General features: G+C 36.2%; 1 protein-coding gene and 1 long non-coding RNA gene across 2 annotated transcripts; both read right to left on the bottom strand.

Moving 5' to 3' along the window:
• Positions 1 to 8,820: 8,820 nt before the first annotated feature.
• On the bottom strand, positions 8,821 to 11,301 carry LOC106379862. The gene is made up of 2 exons (XR_001276197.3): positions 9,428 to 11,301; positions 8,821 to 9,298 (listed from the first exon to the last, which is right to left on the bottom strand). It is a non-coding gene; the product is annotated as an uncharacterized LOC106379862 (long non-coding RNA).
• Positions 11,302 to 16,991: 5,690 nt separating this feature from the next.
• On the bottom strand, positions 16,992 to 18,919 carry LOC106382160 (transcription factor MYB30-like). Its single transcript, XM_013822127.3, has 3 exons — positions 18,496 to 18,919; positions 18,042 to 18,171; positions 16,992 to 17,924 (listed from the first exon to the last, which is right to left on the bottom strand). Exons 1-3 carry the CDS (start codon positions 18,626 to 18,628, stop codon positions 17,201 to 17,203), a joined length of 987 nt encoding a protein of 328 aa, XP_013677581.2. The 5' UTR covers positions 18,629 to 18,919; the 3' UTR covers positions 16,992 to 17,200.
• Between the last annotated feature and the right edge of the window lie 4,294 nt (positions 18,920 to 23,213).

Below are 23,213 nucleotides of genomic sequence, written 5' to 3'. Positions count from 1 at the left end.
ATTTAAAAACCAAAAAAAAAAATGTATTTCTCTTGTTTTACTTTATATATTTATTGCTTTCATTGATAAAAAAAAAGGTTTTGTGAATTTTTCCATTTGTTTTCATAAACAAAATTTCAAAAAAAAAAAAAAAATACAAAGTTTCCATTTTCTCTTTATTCTTCTTTTCTTCTTTTGTTAAGGCACGAATTGATTCTTCTTCTCTTTGTTTGTGCAAGGTAAACATTGAAAAAATACATAGGAGAAGCCATGGAATATTACTCAGAAGAAGAAGACTCTTTGAAGATGTAAGATGTCTGCCCTGAAGTAGTCGCTGACGTAGTTGCTGAAGCAGACGTCGGGTTAAGTGGTGAAGACCATGTGGAGTCAAGATGCTGAGCTGGAGTCGTGTAGAATTGGAGAGCAAGGGAGTATCTTGGAGATATGGAAAGAGGAATAAACTTGAGGAGCAAGTTTATGACTTACAGAAAGAGGAATAAGTGCATTCCAAGAAAAAGAAAGTTGCACTTATTGTTATGGAAGATGTCCATACATGTTGCCTTGGAGACTAGGGTTTCGGGAACATGGAGAATAACTATAAGATAGCTATGGGGTCGTCTGTATAGAGATAGAGACACGGAGGCTGATCTTATATAAAGAGAGAGAAGCTCTTGGAAGTGTTCTGGGTCGTGCTGAAGCAGTGGCTGAAGTACTCGACGGAAGAGAGACACAAGCGGGTAGCTTAGGAATCTTTCAGTAGCAGTTGTTAGGGTGTAACAGATTGTGTAAAGCTGATTAAGCAGAACTTATAATAGAGTGTACAAGGCGATTTCTAATAAAGCTTAAGGGTTGCTTGTAGTTGTTTGTCTCTTGATTTATCTTCTGCATTACCTTATTGTGGTGTCATCTTTGCACTAACAAGTGGTATCAGAGCGGGTCACCTAAGTTACTGGTGTGATCCTGAAGGTGAAGATGAACACGATTATCTCTGTGCAGAAGGCGATCGTGTTGAATGCGGACCATTATGGTCATTGGAAGGCTCGCATGAAGCAGATGATTCGAGGAATCAATGAAGATGCGTGGACAGCTGTGGAGATTGGTTGGGAGGAGCCTACCATAGTCACAGGAGGTGAAAAGAAGCCTAAGCCAAAAGAGGATTGGTCAGAGGCAGAACGCAATGCATCAAAATTTAATGCAAAGGCGTTGTCGGTGATTTTTGGAGCTGTTGAAGCAGAGCAGTTTCAGCTGATTCAGGGGAGTACTTCGGCTAAAGAGGCGTGTGAGATCCTGCTGAATTCGTTTGAAGGAGATGAGAGTGTCAAGAGGACACGTCTAGATCATCTTGGGTCGTAGTTTGAGAATCTCAGGTGGTTTATAATGATTCTGTGGCGAGCTTCAGTGCCAAACTCAGTGCTATGGCGCATGAAGCATTTGTAATTGGGAAGAAGTACAAGGAGAAGAAGCTGGTAAAGAAGTTACTATGCTGTCTTCCAACAAAGTTTGGAGCTCACAAGGCGGTTTTGCAGATGACTACAAACACGGATGAGATCAAGTTTGAAAAGCTTGTGGGTATGCTGAAGGCACAAGAGATGGAGACAGACAGTAGTTCAGTCTCTACATCAAGCAGTGCGCCAAGGAGTGTGGCGCTTGTAGCTGACAAAATAGGTTTCAGAAGATTGAAGATGACATTGGTATGCTGGTCAGGAATTTTGGTAAGACGAATTCTTCTAGTGGAAGGAATCAGTATGGTCGCCAGGGAGGTGATCGTGGCAATGGTAGAAGGAGAGAAAGTCTCAGGTGCTATGAGTGTGGAGGCGTTGGTCACATAAGAGTTGACTGTCCTGTAGCACAGCCAAGAGAACTTAAGTGTTCTGTGTGCGGAGGTGTTGGACACACACAGCGTGAATTTCCAAACTCAAAGAAGGGAAAAGGAGTTCCATTGCAGTCGTCTGATGATTCAGAGTCTGAAGAAGATGGAAAGGTGATGAAGAATATGGTTGCATTTGGTGCACGCAAGGAGAAATCTAGTGAATCCTCGAATTCAGATGTCTGTACAGACTCTGGGGATTATCAAGTGATGCTCAACAAGTGGTTGAATCTCAAGAAGGAGAATCTGAGGTTGCAACACGATCTGGTGCAGAGCCGTGAGCAGTATGAAGATCTTGCTGAAGAACTTGCTGCTGTAAATGAGAATTATGAGTCTCTGGAGAAGGAGGTTAGCAAACTGAGGGAGGTTGTTATTGATGAACGTGAGAGAGCAATGAGGCTTGAACGTGATTTGGCTGAGAATCGCAAACAGATCAGAATGCTCAACAGTGGATCCAAAGAGTTGGATAAGATACTCTCGATGGGTCAACCAGGCCAAGGCGAATTGGGGACTGGGATATCGAGGAGCTGAGAGTACTAAGGAAGCACAACAGAAGGGGCTATCACATTTCGTGCATGGGAGCACATCAAAAAGTGGAGCCAAAGGAGCTTGTCAGGAAGTACGTCGGGACGTATGACAGGGAGTAAGGCAGGAAGTTCTACAGCGCGCAGCTGTGAGTAACAAGCCGAAAGTAGTACATCAGTGCAACAACACGAAGGTCAAACGGGAAGTTCTGAAGCATGGTTGTGCAGCTGGTACAAGGAAGGAGACTGATCGGTGCATCAGCAACTGTGTCAGGCCAAGCAAGAAGCAACATCGGATGTGCTGTTGGTTCTGTGGGAAGGTTGGACACAAGAAGGTGGAGTGTTTTGCTCGTGAAAAGAGCAGAAACATGGCCAAGAAGGTGAACAAGACGTTCACTAAGCCCAGGAGGGTTGAAGAGGTGTCCTTAGCCAAGAGTGACTTACTTGATGAGATCAAGGATGAGACATCAGAAGATGGATACAGCTCTGGTAGGAGTGATCTTGAGGTTGATCAAGAAGCATCAAGTCTGGAGCCAGGACACGAGGTTGTTTGTGGCACAAAGGGGAAGGAGATCGAAGTGCGTCAGGAAGTGGTGCGAGATGATCTTCAGGGGTGTGATAGTGAAATCACTCCAAGACAATAGCAACGAGTGCAGAGGGCACTCGGTGCGGATGGGGAAGGGCTCATGGTCAAGGAGACGACACATGAAGGTAGCCAGGTCCTCAACAGAAGTGGGTCAAGAGGTAGCTCAACAGGTGCGTCAGATCGTGATGCAGTACTTGTTATTCCGCTGCAGCAGAGGCTGTGTCATGATTATACATGAAGAAACAGACGGATGAGTATGTAAGGCTTGACATCTAAGCATCTGTGTTTTAGCTTAGTATGCAATCAAGCAGGGGGAGAATGATGATGTTCTGGTACAGAGAATGCATATCTCATGGGGGAGAAAAGCATAGTGTGGTGCACATCTCGTGGGGGAGAGAAGCACATTTGGTATGAAAGTTTCCAGGTGAGGAACGTGGTTGCTGAACCAGAAGAGTGTTGTGCTTGATCGGCACACAAAGCTAAAAGGGGGAGATTGAAGATGCAAGATGTCTGCCCTGAAGTAGTCGCTGACGTAGTTGCTGAAGCAGACGTCGGGTTAAGTGGTGAAGACCATGTGGAGTCAAGATGCTGAGCTGGAGTCGTGTAGACTTGGAGAGCAAGGGAGTATCTTGGAGATATGGAAAGAGGAATAAACTTGAGGAGCAAGTTTATGACTTAAAAAAAGAGGAATAAGTGCATTCCAAGAAAAGGAAAGTTGCACTTATTGTTATGGAAGATGTCCATACATGTTGCCTTGGAGACTAGGGTTTCGAGAACATGGAGAATAACTATAAGATAGCTATGAGGTCTTCTGTATAGAGATAGAGACACAGAGGCTGATCTTATAGAAAGAGAGAGAAGCTCTTGGAAGTGTTATGGGTCGTGCTGAAGCAGTGGCTAAAGTACTCGACGGAAGAGAGACACAAGCGGATAGCTTAGGAATCTTTCAGTAGCAGTTGTTAGGGTGTAACAGACTGTGTAAAGCTGATTAAGCAGAACTTGTAATAGAGTGTACAAGGAGATTTCTAATAAAGCTTAAGGGTTGCTTGTAGTTGTTTGTCTCTTGATTTATCTTCTGCATTACCTTATTGTGGTGTCATCTTTGCACTAACATTCTTTTGATTCAAGCCAAGACTCCAATATCGATGAAACCGACCAAGCATGGTCCAGTAAGGAGGATGGCTATGTAAGATCGTGTTCTACTGATGAATACTATAGTTCAAAGTATGGAGACGACCCTGGTGAAGAAAGTCCTGAACCTGAACCACCAGACCACTCTCAAGGCAACACAAGATTTCACAAGAAAGGAGGTTGCCGAGAAAACAAATCATGGAGTAATGACACTGATTCTGAAATCAGTACGGGAGCGGAAGATGAATGTGATCCATATCCTACCCAGGCTTGCAATCCTCTCAAGAAATCACTGACGCCAGCCAGCTATGGATTTACTCCATACAAAGTACCAGGCCGATCTAAACCCACCACCGCTAGAAAAGCTCAATCAACACCAGCTGCCACAAAGAAGCAATGCAGAACAAAACGTGGGAACACACCTGATTATCTAGTCTTTTCTGGCTCTAGCATGGACCCTGAAGTCTATTTAAGATGGGAGGCTGACATGAAGCAGTGGCTACGAGCAAAGAGCATCCCTAAGGAAGAGAAGCTATCATATGCCCTTGATATGCTTATTGGAAAGGCTTACACTTGGTGGAAACAAAAAGATGCCCAGGCCTACTACTCTAATCCAGTACTTGATTGGGGAGATCTTAAGGCACACATGTATAAGGACTTTGTAAGGAAGCTCAGGGCCAGAAACAAAATTCTCACAAGGTCTAAGTACCAAGAAAATCAGTGGAGTTCAATGTCAACACCAAAGCCAAGACCAGCTGCTGAGAAAAGACACGCCTACTGTCCTGATCCAAGGAAGTTATTGTCCACTTCAAAGAAGCCATAGGAGGTTGAAAAACTTTCTCCAGCCAAGAAGTATCAAGGATAGACAAGCACAACATCAAAGCACCATTACCAAGGAACATCAAGGAAAGAGGTGTCTAGCTTAAAACCAGAATCTGCTTCTATGCCTATGAGTGCTCACGACCTTAAGCCCAAGAAGGTGACATCAAGTGTCCCTACACTCCACAAAGGAGCTATGAGGTCGGCCCAAACAGAGGAGGTTCAAGAGAGACAAATCCCTACATTTTTGATGGGATCACAAGAGCTACAAGAAGTATGTCAAAGGTCCAAAGAAACTCTCAACCAACAAGAAGACCCAAGAATCCAAGGTAAGTCCTCTAACTCAAAAAAATTAAAAGATCAGACATGTTATAGATATCATAGACATGGACACTTTTCTGCTGTTTGTCCATCTAAGAAATTGAAAGAAACATCACTAGGAGAGAAAACTGAAATATCAAAAATAAGTGATAGTTTAATTCAATCTGATTTGTTGGTTTCCAATGCTTGTATAATGCACTTTTCTATGCCAAAAGGTGTTAATACAGGTCCTAAGTAGCAAGAGTCCATTGAAGAAGAACCACCAGGAGAAACCCTTGTGATGGACCAGAATAAATCTCAAGACATAAGGCCATACTTGCCTAAGGAGATCGATTCCAAGGGATCCATGCTGCCCAATCCGACCAGCACTATACCAGGTATGATCCAAGAGCAAGATACAATTAGTAAAACTAATTTGTGTGTTCATGGTACAGGAAGCCCAAGTTTGGATCATAGAGTCCAGAAGAATAATGAGCATTCTTCAAGTTGCTGAAACCATTTGGGTAAATTAAATCTAAACTTTAATTGTCCTATTTATAAAATTTCAAAGCCAGATATAATACACTTGTTTCCTGCCAAAAGTGTTGAAATTATTTCAGGAACAAAGGCATTTCATCACATGGATGATCCACATAAGGAGATCATAAGGTGTTTACATACCAAAAGAAAACAAGAAGTCGTCATCAGCAACCTCTTGATTCCATACGTTCCAGAAGACAACACACCACCCAGAAGAGTGCCCGACCAAAACAATGGAGTATTATTGTCGTTCTTACTCAAAGGAGGGCCACCAGATGTGCCATCAAAGATCAAACCGATCAAAAACCAAGGTAAGGCCCTAGAATCTCAAAGGAGGATGAAACCTGACTTGCTCTATCTTGGTGCAGGTTATCCAGTTTCAAGGTCGAAACATTTTCAAGAGATAGGGGATGATATAGGCACAGAAACCACACCTGAACCAGGGGCCAACCGGATGCACCATTCAGCCAACCGAAGGACCAACCAGGATATGTGTTCAGTCAAAACAGCGCATCTCAGCAACCAAGAGAAATTTTACAATGAAACCAATTTTAATGCATTCTAAACTCAACTAGGAGTTAACCCCAATTGGAATCATCTTCAAAACTACTTGGACCAGGAGGATATGAATTTTACAAACCGGAGGTTTTCCATCCCGTCCATCTGCGAGTATCCGAGTTTAGAAGTTGTTTCAAGCCCAACAAAGAAGCATTACAACCCAAAAAAAAGCATGTACTTCAAGAAGGATCTCTTAGATTTCCAAAAAGCCAAGAATGAGGAGAAAATTCCACGGAAATATGGAGTTATGGCCCAATTCTCTAAACCGGTCAAACCAGTTCTGCAATTGCCTAATTTGGTGTCTCACCGGTTCAATCTTAGTCAAACCAAATAATGGTGACCAAGAGAGGTTTCTAAGCATCTGATAAGTATATCCAATGATTCAGGAGGAGTTGAAGAGTTCTTACCATGCACCAAAGCCCACATGATCAGGAGGATCTATTTATGGCCACACTTGCCTTATTTGGAGTTTCAAGCATTCAAACTCCAACAGCTCTTTTCTCATTCATTTCTGGACGTGCTCAGCACCTTCCAAACAGTAAAGAAGATTCCAAAGAAGCTCAGCTATCCCTTAAAACCGTCCAGGTTCAAGATTATTCAAGCTCCCCCTTTGCAAGCCAAATCCCCACAATCACTCCAACGGCTAGTTTCCGATTTTATGTCTTTGGAGTTTTGTTTCCTTTCTTTTTACTTTATGAACGTTTTAGTTTGATCTTTCTGAGTATTATATAAGCTCTCCTAGTCCTTCATTTGTAATCACCCTCTATCTTAAGAATTTATAAAAATTTGTTTTGTTTTTATCAAAGTTTGTCTTTGAATAAAATCGATTGTCTTTAGGATTCAAAGAGTGATTCTTTGCTGTCCTATTGATTCGTGGTTCATAGGTTCTTTTTGAGATACAGGAGCCTTGCGACACAGATTGAGAGAGTCAATCAGCACCCACATATTGAGAGAGTCAATCAACATCTATCCAACATCATCTTCCATCCATCCATCATCTATCTTCACTTCATCAATCCATTCCATCCTATCTTTATTTTCTGTCCTTGTTTCCATTACTTATAACTCATTGTTCTTCCTTTATTTTCAGGATAGTTTGGACTTGAAAGGACAGCTAGTCGGCCATATTCACCATCTTCCCATCCGATCACTATCTCCATCGATAAGATCGACCCATCGCCCATCCATCTCATCGACCCAGCTTTCGTGCTTGCAACACATTGCCATTGTTGCTGTTCCAAAAGCTATCACTAGAAGAAGGGAAGCAATGTATATGCACACATATACAAATTTGACAAATCTTCTAAGCATCCTCTTGGAAGATGGAGTCATGACCATCAGTACCAATAAGGCCACGAAGGAAAAGAAAGCGTCCACAAGGAGTAGTAGTGGAAGGTGAGCTTTAAACCCAGTTTGTAGAGAAGGGAAGCCGGTGGGTTGATACCTCCGGTGAGAGCTACGGTAGCTAGGAGACCCGCAACCGTCCCCATGATAGTGCGTGTGTTCTCTAAGTATGGTGTTTCCCAGTCATGAGTCTTCATAGGAGGGACTTCAGGAGGAGGAGCTGACTTAACATTCAGTTGCTTCAATTCTTCAAGAATTTGATGAAGTAAGATCTCAAAAACCTTGTTGTATTCATCGCCAGGAATCTTGCCAAGAAATCTCGTTTCTTCACTACTTGCAACTTCTAGCTCATTCCGGAGATCACGAACAACATGAGTAGATATTGTTTCTCCTCCTGCAACGACCCCCATGCTCGCTTCTTATGTTTTAATAAGTAAAAGATTAGGATAGCAAAACAAATTAAAATCGTTTAAAATGAGGAATATTCTAGGGATCATTTGAGTTCTATTAAGCTACAACAATCTGTGATTTGTACCGTATTATATCATAAAGAATTGCTTAGTACAATTTCATGTTGAAAATATCCAATCATATAATGCACAAATAAAGAACGATAGATAGAATTAAGTTACACGATATTTGTTTAAAAGCATACTTTGTGAACATCAAGGAGTTCTTCTAAGCTTACACTATTGTTTTCCTTTATCTCCTACTACGTTTCACTGAGTTCTAAAATTCATGTCTTAATATTTCTTGTAGGTGATTCGGATAGTGATGATGATGTTGAATCGAGTTAGAAGCCGTGTATTGGAATTTTAGTGAAGGAAAAGCATATTTCTCACGTAAAATTTAGGGGGGTGTATTGGACTAGAGGTGTTAAAAGGCTTTGGGGTAGTTTAATTTTAGTGGGATTTAGGTGAGTTTTGAAGTTAATTGGGTGATTTTGATGAAGTTTTAAAAATACAAATGGAAATTTATAGGTGATTTGATAAGGCATGTTTATAAATTTTAGAGTTGGTCAAGTGATTTTGAGTATAATAGTTGTCGTCAATATTCTGCTTAGATACTTTTTCTTATTGGTTTCTTTACCTAGAGTCCCTCTACCTAATCACTTATAACGTCTATGCATAAGAAAATTAAACTTGTGGTCATTATTGTATATTAAGAATATATTGCCAACAGTCCACCACTAATATACCGAGTGAAAAAAGAAAACAAGAGTTACAGTAATATTTTAGAGATATGGAGAGGTAGTGAATGCCTTATCTTAAACAAGATAAAAGAACCACAAAGTTATAAGCAATGGCGGCTTCTCTCGGCATCACTACTGATACATCTGCCATGTTCGCATGAACCTATACCACGTCATATTCCTTCTAATTAATGTCAAAATTGCTCAAAACATTGCATAGTTGAAACTCATACACATAGATGCATAGACGATGATTGACATCAAGGCTACAAGAACTACAACACGGGAAGGCTATTCCAAGAAAACATAAAGAACATATCTACGACACTTCAATTTGAAGAGTTCCACTAGAGTAAACAATTGTCACTCTTCTTGTAAATTTTCTTCAGTAACTTCACGTACGCCTCCCTCCCAGGATACATAGAGAAAACTAGTAGTGCTCCAAATAAGACCCCAACCTGTAGGATTAGAACTAATAATGGCATAATTCCAAGCAATGGGAAGTTATAGAGGTCTCTGAAATTCAAGAATACAATAGTACTATCAAACAGTACAGTCAAGTGAAAAAACTTGAATTATGAGTTTACTTTCAAGGTTTTAACCCGGTTGAACTCAATTCTTCTCTCCAAAGCCCCATCAGATTGTGATTCTTGAGAGAAGTAGCCATCTTTTGCTTCATATAGTGATTTGTGTATCAAATCATGAACATGTTTTCGCTTTAGCAAAACAATCAGTCCCCATGTTTTGTAAATCATCATATGTAAATGAAATCATAAAATTCATCAATTTATGACTAAAAACATATCAAGGAAGAGGGATGTGAGGGAAAAGATAAAGAACAAACTCACAAGAACTGGTTCTTAGCGTATGAGCTTATGAGTCAAGAAGAAAGCAGCTCGTAGCCATCCAGGGCGTGGCAACTCCAATCAATCATATTTCTACTGCAAGAAGTGATGAAAGCTTCCGAAAATAGATAAGCCGAACGAGAGCCATGAACTTGCCCTCACTCTTTCCGTCCCGTTGCTACGTTGGTGTACTCGATCGAATAGTTATTCGGGATGCAAGTGAGGAAATCAAGAAGTTGGAACAGGAGTAGGAAGAGTTGAGATTCGTCTTCGACTGATTTGCGACAGAAACAAGTAAATGCAATTGTTTGTATAATGAAGGTGACGAAGTCGAAACCAGAGGGGGTGTCTCACAATTCTTTCTTAAGAAAATAATTGAGGGAGAGAGATAAAACATAATTCTCTTCAAATAACACCAATAGATTTGTTATTCTGTAGGAGGTATTTTTAACTAAAAGATGATGTAAACTCTCCTCAAATTATTTTCACAAATTTTCTTTTTAAAATCTTATTTAGCTTTGAATAAAAGTGGATTTGATATAAGTTTTACAAATTGTTAATTGAATAAAAAGGGATTGTAAGTGATTTATAATAATTTTATACAAATTTCATATTGAATAACATATTGAATAACACATGATTTGGATTTCTTTTTTCAAATCATTACTTGAATAACATGACCAAATCCCACAATCTCCTAAAATCATTAATTCAATACACCCCTTTAGAGAATTTGTTTTAACTTTTATCTAAGAGGTTGGGCTTTGAGATATCATGAGCCTCACATGGTTCTTCAGCTCCTCTTTAACACATTTAGATATTGAGTTTTAATCTTACACGGACCCAAGACCAAGCTCACCTGAAATATACACAATAATTATCCAAAATAATTGTAATATTTTTTTACTGTAGAATGACAAGTGGCGCTATCTTAGTACCAAAGGAGAAGCTAACTTAATGGTGATGTAAGTGACGACTCGCAAGAAAACTTAATTTCTTCAAACACTTTCCTATACTGCCAATTCGTTCCGTTTTTCTTTATCTTTCTAATAATTAGTTTCTTCAAACCTTGTCGGCCCCATTTATTTCTTCTTTATTTAATGCCATAAATATCTATTTTAATTTTCTTTACTAGTAGTACTATTTTCTTTATTAGTAGGTCTTTCAAATTCACCATTTATAACGATGTCTTTGACGCTCTCCGTGAAGACATCGTCTACCGTGACGGCGCGTGCACCTGTTACGGATCTGTTTGTATGTGTTTCTTTGCCTCCTGCCAGTTCTCCTCTCCTTCGGTGATATGCATGACGCCCTGGTGACGGAAGATGATGGCGTCTTTCAGATCTGGTTTGCAGATCTCGAATTTGACGCTTCTCTCTTTCAATCTGGAGTGAAGGCGAGTCATTAGGAGCTTCGGAGGGTCTGTGGGGAGGTCGGATTTAGCTGGCTTAGGGTTTGGTTCCCCAATTTTCTCCTTCAGGTGAGGCCCAAACCCTAGTGGAGTCTGTGTGTGAGACCGTGTGTTGGTAACTCTGTCGTTCTTATGGGAGCAAGGAGCACAATCCGGTTCTTATCGCCACTTCTCCCTTGTCTTGCGGCTGTTCGGTTGGATCTGTGAATTTGTCAGCTTGGGTTCTCTTGGATAAGAAGGCTGGTTGCTTCATCACTGTCTCGGTTTGCTTGGGATGCCTTTCTAATCTCGATATATGTTTTCTGGTGCACGGTGGTAAGTTTATACCGGCTCTGATGTGGGTTGTTACTTCTTCCATCGAGGTTGGTGAGGCGGTTTCAGGAAAGTCTCCGGTGATTGTGTGCTTTTGTTTTCTTATCTTTATCCTTGCATAGGCTTGTTGTATGATTGAAATGTGACTCAGAAATCCTTGATCTTTTGGAGCGTGTGTGGTCTTGAAGCTGTGGTGGTTTATTGGTGGCTGTTTAGGATTCTCTGGTTGGGTCCCCTGACCTTGGTCTTTAGCCTTTTCTTTTGTCCTCTTTGGTGACAAGTCGCTTATCGTGCTCTTTCGGTAATTAAGGTCTAGTTGCTCGACCCTTGTTGTCAGTGTTGAATTAGCTCTGTGCGAAGCTTTGGTGGGGAGAAGTTATGTTGTCTCTTGGTTTTTAACTGACGGGTTTTCCGGGTTTCTTGGTAAGAGACTGTGGAGCTATTTCTCAATTGCGTTCGGTCTCTGAGTAGTTGATTGTCTACTGTATTCTTCGTCAGCTTCTCGAGGTGTTTGATACGTTTTCTCGTGGCTTCCTATAGTTGAAGCTTGTTCTTGAGTGGCATTGTCTACTGTATTCTTCGTCAGCTTCTCGAGGTCTTTGATACGTTTTCTCGTGGCTTCCTATAGTTGAAGCTTGTTCTTGAGTGGCGTTGTCACCTGGTTCCTGGTCTGGATCGTGTCTTGGAGCTCTTATCTCACCTCAAATAAATTGGATCGTCTTCGCTTTCTCGTTCATCTCGGCTTCTGTCATCGTTCAGCTTCGTATTAGTAGTGATTATTGGTATGCTCCAAGAAGATTTCTGTGATCATTTTTTTGCCTTGCTTATGTGATGTCATGTGTTGTTGTTGTTTTATATTTGGCTCCAAAAGGTTATGTTTACCTTGTCGGCTTATGGCTCTGGAATGGTCTTGTATCAAACGTTTAAAAGCTTATTAACTTAACAGATGACAACAAAAAAACAATGTCTTTAAATCGACGTTCTTTCTTTTATTGAGCGGTGCCATTTGACACTAATATAATTTTAAATCGACGTTCTTTCTTTTCGCTGACAAAAAGAGATAATATATCCTTTAATAAAAGGAAAAAAAATAAAATAAAATGAAAGTGCAGGTTGTAACTTGTAATTAGTACTGATGGTACTTACTATTAAATGGTTGAATCTCCTATATATTAATTGAGAAGGATTTAAAAAATTAGAATTTTAATTTTGTATTAATTAAAAAAAACTTCAATCCTAGCTAGGTGGCACTTCTAAATGTCTTCTAAATTCCATTTCAAAGAATTCTAGAGCATCTAATATAAAATATAGTTTAAAATATTCTAATAACATTATATAACCCAAAATATAAGAAATGTGTATTCTCTCCTTAAATAAAAGTTACGGAATTACCTAATATGATTGATATATATATTACAATTAATGACTATGAATTATAAAGATTTGATAACAATTTTTGCATCCTTTTTCATTTTTGTTTAATTTTATATTATTAAAAATATTAAACAATCACATTAACCATATAATAACAAATTAGATTTTTTTCCTTATATGTTATATTTTGTTTTTTTTAAATGACTTTGAAAGTACATAAATGAGAAAATTTTATATGTTATATTTATTTTTTTTAAACGACTTTAAATTACAAAAATAAGGAAACCTTATATATTTTATTTTTCTTATATGTTAGATTTTTTCTTATATGTTATATTTTAAATTTTTTAAAACGACTTTAAATTACAAAAATGTAAGTTTTTCTTAACCAAACAACTAAAAACATTAAAATAACATGTATCAATTCGATGGTTGATCTGAAACTTTTCAAAATCATATGGAAGATAAATGTCAAAATAATTCAACTGTGGAAACAATACTGTTCAAATTTTTCAAAAATGTGTTTGGTGGAAAATAATAAAGTTTTTGTGTCATAATTTGTTTAATGTTCAATCTGATCAACCCATAATATATTAATCATAGTTTAGTTCCACCAATTTTAATAAAAAATGATCCGGTCCATCTAGGGGTGTTAAATTCGGATATCGGTTCGGTTTCGGTTTGATTTTTTCGGTTTTTCAATATTTAGTTTATGAAAAATAGCTACCATATTAAAACCATATTTACTTTGGTTTGTTTTGGTTTATATACCGTCGGTTTTCGGTTTATTCGGTTTTATATCAAAATACCAAAATACCATAAATTTGTTTAAAAAAAAGGTATTTTATGGATTTTATTTATATTATTAGATATTAGTTTTTATATAAAAAAAAATATTTCGGTTTTTACTATTTAAAATATTTAGCAAACATATTAAGTTAATAATTATAATATTTTTTACATAATAGAAATTAGTAATCCATAATATTATAAATAACTAAATCTAAACGCTCATATTTGTTAACAAAAGGGTAAACTTTATGTTTTATTTAATTTGATAAAAATAAAACATAACTTTTAACTTAAAACAAAATATTAAGTTACTAAAAACAATGTTTCAATATAAAAATAAAATTAATAAAATAAATTATGTATATATTCTTAATTATATTATAAAATTTACATATAATTATACTACTATATTTTAAATGATCAGTTTATTCGGTTTGATCGGTTTATATACCAAACCATATCCATATACCGCGGTTTTCAAAATGACATTCATTCGGTATATTTGGTATTACCAAGTCCAAACCACTTTCTCTAATTCGGTTCGGTTCGGTTTTAATTGGTTCGATTTTGCCGGATTGAACACCCCTAGGTCCTTCCATCGGAAATAAATTATATAATAACAACAAAAAATATTGTATATGTATAAATAAAATAATTAAATATATAAAAAAAATATTGATAATATATACAAATAAATTCACCCTGCGCAACGCGCATGTCTTATCCTAGTAACGGTATTAATCTCTTTATATTTGAGAGTTATTGTTCTTAAATCTGTTTAGAATGGATCAAATGCTGATATAGACCACTTGGTCTAGAAAAAATCTAAAAAAGGACCCCTTGTATTTTGATTTTTACTTTGAATTAATTTGGATCAAATGATGATATAGACCACTTGGTCTAGAAAAAATCTAAAAAGGATCCCTTGTATTTTGATTTTTACTTTGAATTAATTTTAAATAGAAAAATAGTCAAAAAGACTTCAAAACCCAAAAAATTCTATTTATTTACCAACCCAACCACTACCTATCCAAGCCCAATAATCCGACCCAACCCAATCCGGATCCCTAGACCCCCAAATCTCTCTTTCTTCTCCAACATCATTTTTACGTTCTCCATCTCCATTTTTTCATCACCATTTCTTAAAAATCAAACTCAAACTCAAACTTAAGTGCCATTCAACTAATCCCTTCCATATTATTCTGTTTTCATTTACTTCATCCGGATTCACGACCTTAAAAAAGCCCAGATTTTAAATCTCCATTTTAACAAATTTCTCCATTCCATAATCAAAATCAAAATAAAAAAAAACTCTTCAACCCTTACGAATTTTCGTTCTTATCTCAAATCGATCAATTCTTCATCATTCCCAATCCATTTTCTCTCATATAAAATCAAATCTCACTTTTAAATACAAAATTTTTGACAATGAAGAACGCAAAGTGCTACTAGTACACATAGTACAACTGAAACTAGTATAACTAGTACAACTACAACGAGTATAACTAGTATAATTAGAACAACTATAACTAGTACAATTTTATAACTAATATGGCTATATTAGGGTTTTTGTTTTCAGCGAATAATGTTATAGAAGAGGATAATGTAGAACCAAAATGTTGGTCTAATTTTGCCATGCATGAATTTGTCAATATATGTTAAAATTTTGTTTTATATAATATGTATTTGAATAATGAGTTGTTTTACCAGTTGTACTAGTTGTACTATTTACAGAAAAAATCATTTTTATCTTTTTGCTCTCGAAACCAAAGAAGACAATTGTCAAACCGAAAAATGTTGCAATAGTAAAGGATTAGAAGTTCTAGAAGATGACACAAAAAACATCAAGTGTTCAAATGATGTATAAGCATTCATGTTTGGTGTTTGGATTACGATAACAATAGTCTGACTGATACAACTGGTTTAACTACAATAATAGTATTACTAGTTTAATTGTGGCAACATTTGAGTTGCGTTGTTTTAAACACTTACCAATTTGGCCAGCTGATTATTTTTTCATATGTAGTACCAAATTGAATATTTAAATTTCAGAACTTGAATAGTTGTCCTAGTTATACCAGTATTAATAATGTGTTCAACCCCAATGTTTAAAATATGATACACATTTAAAACGTGGTGAACATTTAAAACAATATTAAATAAAATAACAAGTAGTTGTACCAGTTTTCTAGTTGTACCTTCTGTACATAGTTGTACTAATTTTTGAGTTGTACCAATTTGTGTATAGTTGTACTTTGACGGTGAAATAAAAAAATATTAGTTGTACCACATAATAAATATATTTACCTCAGTTGTACTACTTATTTATGTGTACATAGCTTTGCCCAGTTACAATGAAATCATCAATTTCGTAACAATATATTTCATGTATGTTTTCCATAAATTATGTAGACAAACAAGTTAATAAACCTTAAAAGTATAAGGTAGATCATGTAAACTTATGTGATGGTGTAAGAATTGCTAAAAACAAAAAAAAAACAAAAAATCATTAAAAATAAGGAATCTATCTAAACAGTTACCAGTATGGTTATTTGATTGTTTTTACATATGGAATACCGAATTGATTTTGTCAATTTCTGAGATGTCAAAGTTGTACCAATTATACCAGTAATACTCATTTAATATATAATAAAAAAATATACCAAATGTTTTATATGTTTAGTTTTACGAGTTGTACCAATATATTCACATTATAACTTTGTAAATATATTTTTGATGTTTATTTTTCATAATAATATGGTCAATCTAATTAACAAACCTTAAAAGTATAAGGTATCTTATGTAAAATTGATAGTGTAATTTAATAATTTAACAATAATTGAAGAACCTCAGAAAAATAGATGAAATTTTATCATCATATGTAAAAAATGATTTAATAGTTGAGTTAATTATAGTAGCTGCAAATAGTACATGAATTATAACATTTATATACTAATTATACCAGTTATATTATTTTTTAACATGTATAGTTGTATGAGTTATAGTACCTAGTCGAATGAGAGAATGAAATAATGAAAATCGTGTGGCTGTGAGTTATTTCTGTGTCATATTAAAGAGGGAGAGAGGAGAGAGAATTAAATATCTGTGAAAGAGTGTGGCCAAGATTAAAATATAGAAAAGATGATCAATGGCTCTGGTTGAAGTTTCATTAATGACATTTTTGTAAATATAACATTCCTCTTTCCTTCTCTTAATCCGACGGTTCTGATTTATACAAAGATTATAGAATCCAATGGTTCATATTATCCATTCATTAAGGGTAAAATAGTAGTTCACAATCAATTGGTCCATGCAGATTTTTTTTGGATGTGCGAGACTTGTTTTTGGCCTTTTGGTCCATTTCAGATTTTAGTCCGTTTAGAATACAAACATAACATGCAAATAACACAAAAACAATAGTTCAAAATAACAAATTGAGTATTAGAAAAATATTACACCAACACTAAAATCATTGGGGGACATATTTCAGGCCCCTAGAGATTTTACAAGGCCAGTTGTAGAACAACCTATCATTATAACGAAGGAAAATAAGTAAAATTATAAACGATTCAGCTAACCATAATTTTAGCGAGTTAATTCGAAAACCATCTGATTAACCAAAATTTTCAGAAGAAATTAGGGTTTTCATCCAATAAAATATCACCAACCTGTCCACCAGAATCCTCAAACAGCCACTTCTCGAACAAAGACCATTGACTTTGGTTACTGTATCCAGTTATGTCTGGTTTGGTCTCATGATCAGGTGAAACACCAGCTGAGTCACGATCTTTTAAGTGATCGAACCCTGAAAATGACTGAAATGCCCCTGCACAGTCCTTCTCGACATTACTCTTGATCACTTCTTTTGTCTCAGAATCCGGAGAAACCATTTGATCCGCTGAGTTCTGAGTTGGCGATTTCTTCACCCACCCTTTGAGCAATTTCGCTATATTCTCGGTGCTTGAGGCATAAGTGGTAGATGTTTCTTGTGTCCAAAGAAACCCACTAGCTGAGGAAGTAGTAAGTCTTGATTCAGCAGAAGAAGATGTTGTTGCTGTATTGATCGGTGCTACGGCAGGAGACAAAGCCTCAGAGAGAGCCTTTTTCGCCAAGTGAATATCGGTTTGAAGTCTTCTTTCCCATTGGCCTCTTGCGATATTAATATTTGAGTTGGAATTAGCAGAGGAAGACGATGGAGAAGAAGAGAGTGAGGAACGGTCTCTTGATTGATCATGTTCTTGATGAGAAACTTGATTGGCTTTGTTGAGTTTCTTCTTCAAGTGAGTGTTCCAATAGTTCTTAATGTCATTGTCTGTCCTTTGTGGAAGATAAGACGCAATTGCAGCCCATCTATACACCAAATATTAAATGCCCTCTATTATTATTTTTTCTAATTTAAAAAGGTTGTGAGAGACAAAAATAGAGAAATCATCTTTTGATTGAATGTGATTAGGTTAATTTAATTACCTATTGCCTAAGAGGGCTTGGAGATGTACAATCATCTTCTCTTCATGTTCTGTGAAGTTGCCTCTTTTGATTCCTGGCCTTAAATAGTTCGTCCATCTAAGCCTACAACTCTTGCTGCATCTAAGCAACCCTGAATTTTACAAGAACAAATGACGATAAAGGTATAGTAAGTAACCGAGTAAAAAGTTAAGCTCATGCACTAGATCTTGATCCTAAAGTCCATAAAGAAAATTCTAGCTAGTTAAATTCAAAATATGGTTCTGATTACTCTTATTCCACAATTAAACCCATTTGGAGAATGCATATATCAACCAAATTCAATACATAACCATTTTGATCCCTTGTCTATATCTTACCTACATAACCCTAATAATATCTCTATGTATATTCATATCCCGAGAGATGATATATGCATAGATAAAGAGAGGGAGAGATAAGAAGATTAGACATATACCAGTATTGGTGGGAACAGCTCTCCAATTACCAGGACCATGTTCTTGGATGTAAGTAACTAAAATGATATCTTCTTCAGGAGTCCATGGCCCTTTCTTCACTCCTTCTTTGTCACAACAAGGGGGTCTCACCATTATCTTGATCTCTCTCTTAAACAATCAATCAATTAATTTAATTAGTCACTCCCTTTTCTCTTTTTGCCTCACTTAAGTTTTCCACTAACAACTTTTTGCCTAGAAAATAGAAGAAAATTGAGACAGCTTTAGTTGTTGATGAGTCTCACAGTACTCTTTAAGCTCACTAATGGCACTCTTAGTTTTGGAAGGATCTAATGGTTAAGCTTGGTGACAAAGGTCTACGTCCACCTTCTTCTTCTATATATATATAAAAAGGGAAAGATAAAATTGCTGACCCCTCTTGGTCTTGGGCCATTGGTTCTCTCAAAATTGAGTATTTAATAAATAAAATAATATAAAATATGTAAAGCATTAACTACAAAAGTGGAGGTAAAGCCTCCAAAGTCAGCTGTGTGGCAAAAGGAAAAGTCTCTACTCTCCACACAAAACCGCGTGGCATTCAATGTGGGCTTGCTCCTTTCAAAAACCCTAATATCATAAAATTGTTAGAGCATGATTAACCCGGAATTCTTATGATGGAGTCCTTAACGAAAGTTAAGAAACTGTTTCTTAATTTTTAACTAAAAAAACTAATAACCGGTTCTTAAATAAAGACTTTAAGAACCAGTTCTTAGCTTTTTTTAGTTAAAAGTTAAAAAACAGGTTTTTTTTTTGACAAAGAACCTTAGATTAATCATGGTCTTAGTTAACTATTTTATGTCATAAAAATTAAGAACAATGGGGAAATGCATGACAACATGGTAAATATTATATGATATGAAATCTCACTCTCTAGCTTTTGATCTATTGCTACGATAATTTTAAGAATTGAATAGTGACTATGCATTTATGTGTAAGACGTGGGACTCGTTAATAATAGAAATTGATGAAAGGATCTTTTGACGAACGAGATTTTCTCTAGCGCCATGATTTGCTTCGGGTTGCCATGAAAACAGAAGAAAAAAATTGCTGTTTCGGATTGAACCAGTGGGACTTTGGCCTTTTGTCAAATTTACATGATGATCTACGTCATACATGATGTTATTGTTAATTTAGTATGTTTTCTCGGATATAGTAATTAATTGATGGACCACATCTGGACTTTTGGTAAACACAGTTATTGATGAAATTAATTGTAGGTTACTTATGCATTCGTTAATTATCGTAGGTGGTGAAAAGAGATTAAGAGATAATTGCATGAGAATTTGGCATAAGATAATGAGGATTATTGGATTCAATAAACACAAGTCACACAACCATATTCTATTTATGTGTACTTGAGTGTACATATGTAATGTGTATATATAAAAGATGATATCAATTTTGTTTTCACGAGGCCGGAAGGAAAGGAAGAAGAGACACGGGACTCCTTTAATCTCTTCTCTTTTGTCAATGTTGTGCTATATCTATTTATTTATGCAGGTAAGGTTTTCTATAGTTTGTACAAGTGTGAAATTACATATTGTGGAAACTTAACCAATTGTTGTTAGCTTATAACAATTGGAGTATAATCGTGTTAACAGGCTGTTTATCAATAATTTGGACTGGAACTGCAGAGTTGCGTTATCAACTCAAAGACGTATTGAAACAAAAAAAAAACTTAAAGACGTAATTAAAGTTAACAAAAACTCAAATTAAGACGTAATTTCGAAAAATGAAAGTTTTCTTTCTTTTTTTGTGGTTTACATCTAATTAAAAAAGTTTGTAAAAGTATATTCTTACAAAAGAGCAAGTTTGTATATATATTTTGGGAGTGGGAAACGTTCAATTTACTCAGAAATTTTCATTTTATATTTTTTTTTCATTTTCTACAGTTTCATCATTCGGTGAATCATATCATTCGAAAGCATAACATTTTAGTATAAGCTACGAATCCTCTACTTTCTTCTATATTAATACAAAATTTTGACAGCCACAAATATATATAGGACGTATATTGTAGATTGGTATTTTACAATAAAAATATAATCTCTCCGTTCCCGAAAGTAAGACTTGTTCCACAAAAATATATTTTCTATATGTTTATGATACTTTTTATACTTTTAAAAAACATTAAATGAAAATATTTGAATAGATTAAATTTCATTGGTGAAAAGCTACTGGAAATTGTATAATAAAGTAAAAGAAAAATTAAATTATAAAAATTTATTGAATTCTTAATAAATATGAACACTTTGAAAAATCTTATTTTTGGAAACCGAGCGAGCGAGTATCACATTACGCATTAAAGTGCAGGGATGAATCATAATAAGCATGGAGGTGGAATATAAGCGGCTAATATTCTTATAAAATAAAAATACATATATATGATTTGCTATTATTAAATGACGACTTAATAACATGAATGCATGTGGTGATGTATATGGTGCTTGTGATGTAGGGACGGGCCAAGCACATTTTCCAGCGTATATTACCTATTTTAACAAGTTGTTAAAGAAAGAAACAAAAAAGGGAGAAACACATAAGCATTGAAATTAATATTAGGTACTTATTATTTTTGCGTATGGAAGAAAAATCTAAAATACTATTTTGTCAATGAAGAGAAATAAAAGCGCTGCAAGGGCACATGCAGTTAATGCGTAAGAACGAATGCAGAATTCAGTCTATATTTATTATCAAGAAGTGCAGTGCATGCGTGTTTCTTAACCAGGCCGAATTAATAACCGGAGTTGACCGGTCTGTTTTGTTTGGTCGTTATGGCTATTGAATACTGAATATTTGGGTTCCATTTAAGGAAGTGAGGCCCATTATTCAATCATGAGGCCCAAATATTCAATAGCCTTAATACAGTATTTAATAGAATTAAGACTAGCTGTTGGTAAATAAATCGAAGCTCACCAAACACAGCTAACTTTTATGAACTTTGTCATCTTTGTTGTAATTAGAGAGTTTAGGGACGGAATATTTTTGTGTTATTATTAATGATCGAGGGGGTTCCTTTATATAAAGATTACAAGATGAAGATAAATGGAAAGTATCCAAAACCTAAACTTACTAGGATTAGGAAAACTACTAATACATAATAATGAAAAGATTACATCTACTAGGAAAAGTAAAGGGTTTTCTTTTCTCCAAAATTTGTGGCCGTCTCTCTCTCTCCTAAAGTCGGCTCTCTCTCTCCTCTCTCTAGGGCTTCGGCCATCTCTCCATCTTCTAGGTATTGGGCCGGTCTCGGTCCGGGTCTTGTTAATGGCAATCCACTCCATGATTTATAACACTCCTCCTTGGATGCCATAACCATACAGGATTTGTATTACGCTTCATGTTGCCTCATTAAAACCTTATCAGGAAAACCCAGTGGGAAAAAACCATGATGAAGGAAAAAGAGTACAACACGCACTACTCCCCCTGATGTGAACCTCAGTGTAGGTTCTACATTCTACGCATCTTGGTGCGTGATATTTTCTGTATGTATAGGATGGGAGTAATCGGCCAGTATCATTACTGAACCGTAATTAGACCACTTCGACTTCTTAGGTCGTTTCTCATGTCTTTTGACATTGAGTGTCCCGGTAAAGCATGTGTGCTAAATAATGTGAACCATATTGTTCTCGGGGATCACTATTGGGTCTTTGCAAATCGTGTTTGCATGTGTCCATAGTCTAGACGTGATCGTCTACTGTTAACTCTTTACTTTGGTCGGACAAAATAAGTACTTATGGACAATGTACTAGACATGGTTATCATGATTCTATGTCTCGATCTGGCCGATCCATGTCTGTGTCATAGACCTCGTCTATACATGTCCACTACTTGTCTCATGAGTGTTCAAAATCAATGATCATTGATGTGAGTTTATAATCTCTTATTATGGCTCTGCGGCTGAAAACACTCTCATGTGGACATCGATATTTCATGCTTTAGGCAGTACCATATCTATCTCGGACATTGTAGTCCTTTATCCATCTCTTGATGGTGTCTCATGACCTCTGTTGCTGTGGATTATATCACACACTGAAATATATATTATTAGGTCATAGATCTCGGCTCTCACAAGCTTATGGACTACAATACATTTGTATCCGGTTGATCTTTTGTCTCTACTAGCCCATGATCAAGAAGAAGGGCTAGACGCCTTTTAGTCTTAAAAGCCGGACGCGTCTAGTAGAAGAGCCATACATTCTTTGCTGAAGAGCCGAACGCCCTTAGACGGACAGAGTCGGACATCTTTTAGTTTGAAGGGCTGGGGCCGAACGCTTTTGGTCGGACACCCACATAGATTTATTCTATGCCTACTAACCTCTTTAAGGTTTACTATTATCACAAGGAATTTCAAATATATGGACTGTATTGGATTGTCTTTTATACAACTCCAAGATCAATGATCATGCGTGATCAATTTCTTTTACATACTATATGCAGCTGCTTTATGTTTCAGTCCATGAATCAGCTTATGAACGAAGCTGTTCTTTCATCTTATCCAGTGATCCATATGCTGCTTACTACATCATTGTATCTAATTTCTTTCTTATGACTAGACCATTGTCAATTTCGAAAATCTGTAGCAGCATCCACCACATATGAGTTTATCTCCTTATAATCTGTTCCTTTGATCTCTGTGAGTACCTTGTGTAACAAGCTATAATCTAATGCTGTTAAGTAG

This window comes from Brassica napus, chromosome C2, assembly GCF_020379485.1.
Source record: "Brassica napus cultivar Da-Ae chromosome C2, Da-Ae, whole genome shotgun sequence".
NCBI lineage: Eukaryota > Viridiplantae > Streptophyta > Magnoliopsida > Brassicales > Brassicaceae > Brassica > Brassica napus.
This window is presented reverse-complemented; position numbering and strand designations above follow the sequence as displayed.

What these genes read in the sequence shown, in the direction of transcription:
- LOC106382160 (XM_013822127.3), bottom strand. Translation starts at nt 18,628, where the DNA reads ATGGTGAGACCCCCTTGTTGTGACAAAGAAGGAGTGAAGAAAGGGCCA. An exon ending in AGCTGTTCCCACCAATACTG is followed by an intron (nt 18,172 to 18,495) that starts GTATATGTCTAA and finishes TGTAAAATTCAG; the next exon opens with GGTTGCTTAGATGCAGCAAG. An exon ending in CAAGCCCTCTTAGGCAATAG is followed by an intron (nt 17,925 to 18,041) that starts GTAATTAAATTA and finishes TTTGGTGTATAG; the next exon opens with ATGGGCTGCAATTGCGTCTT.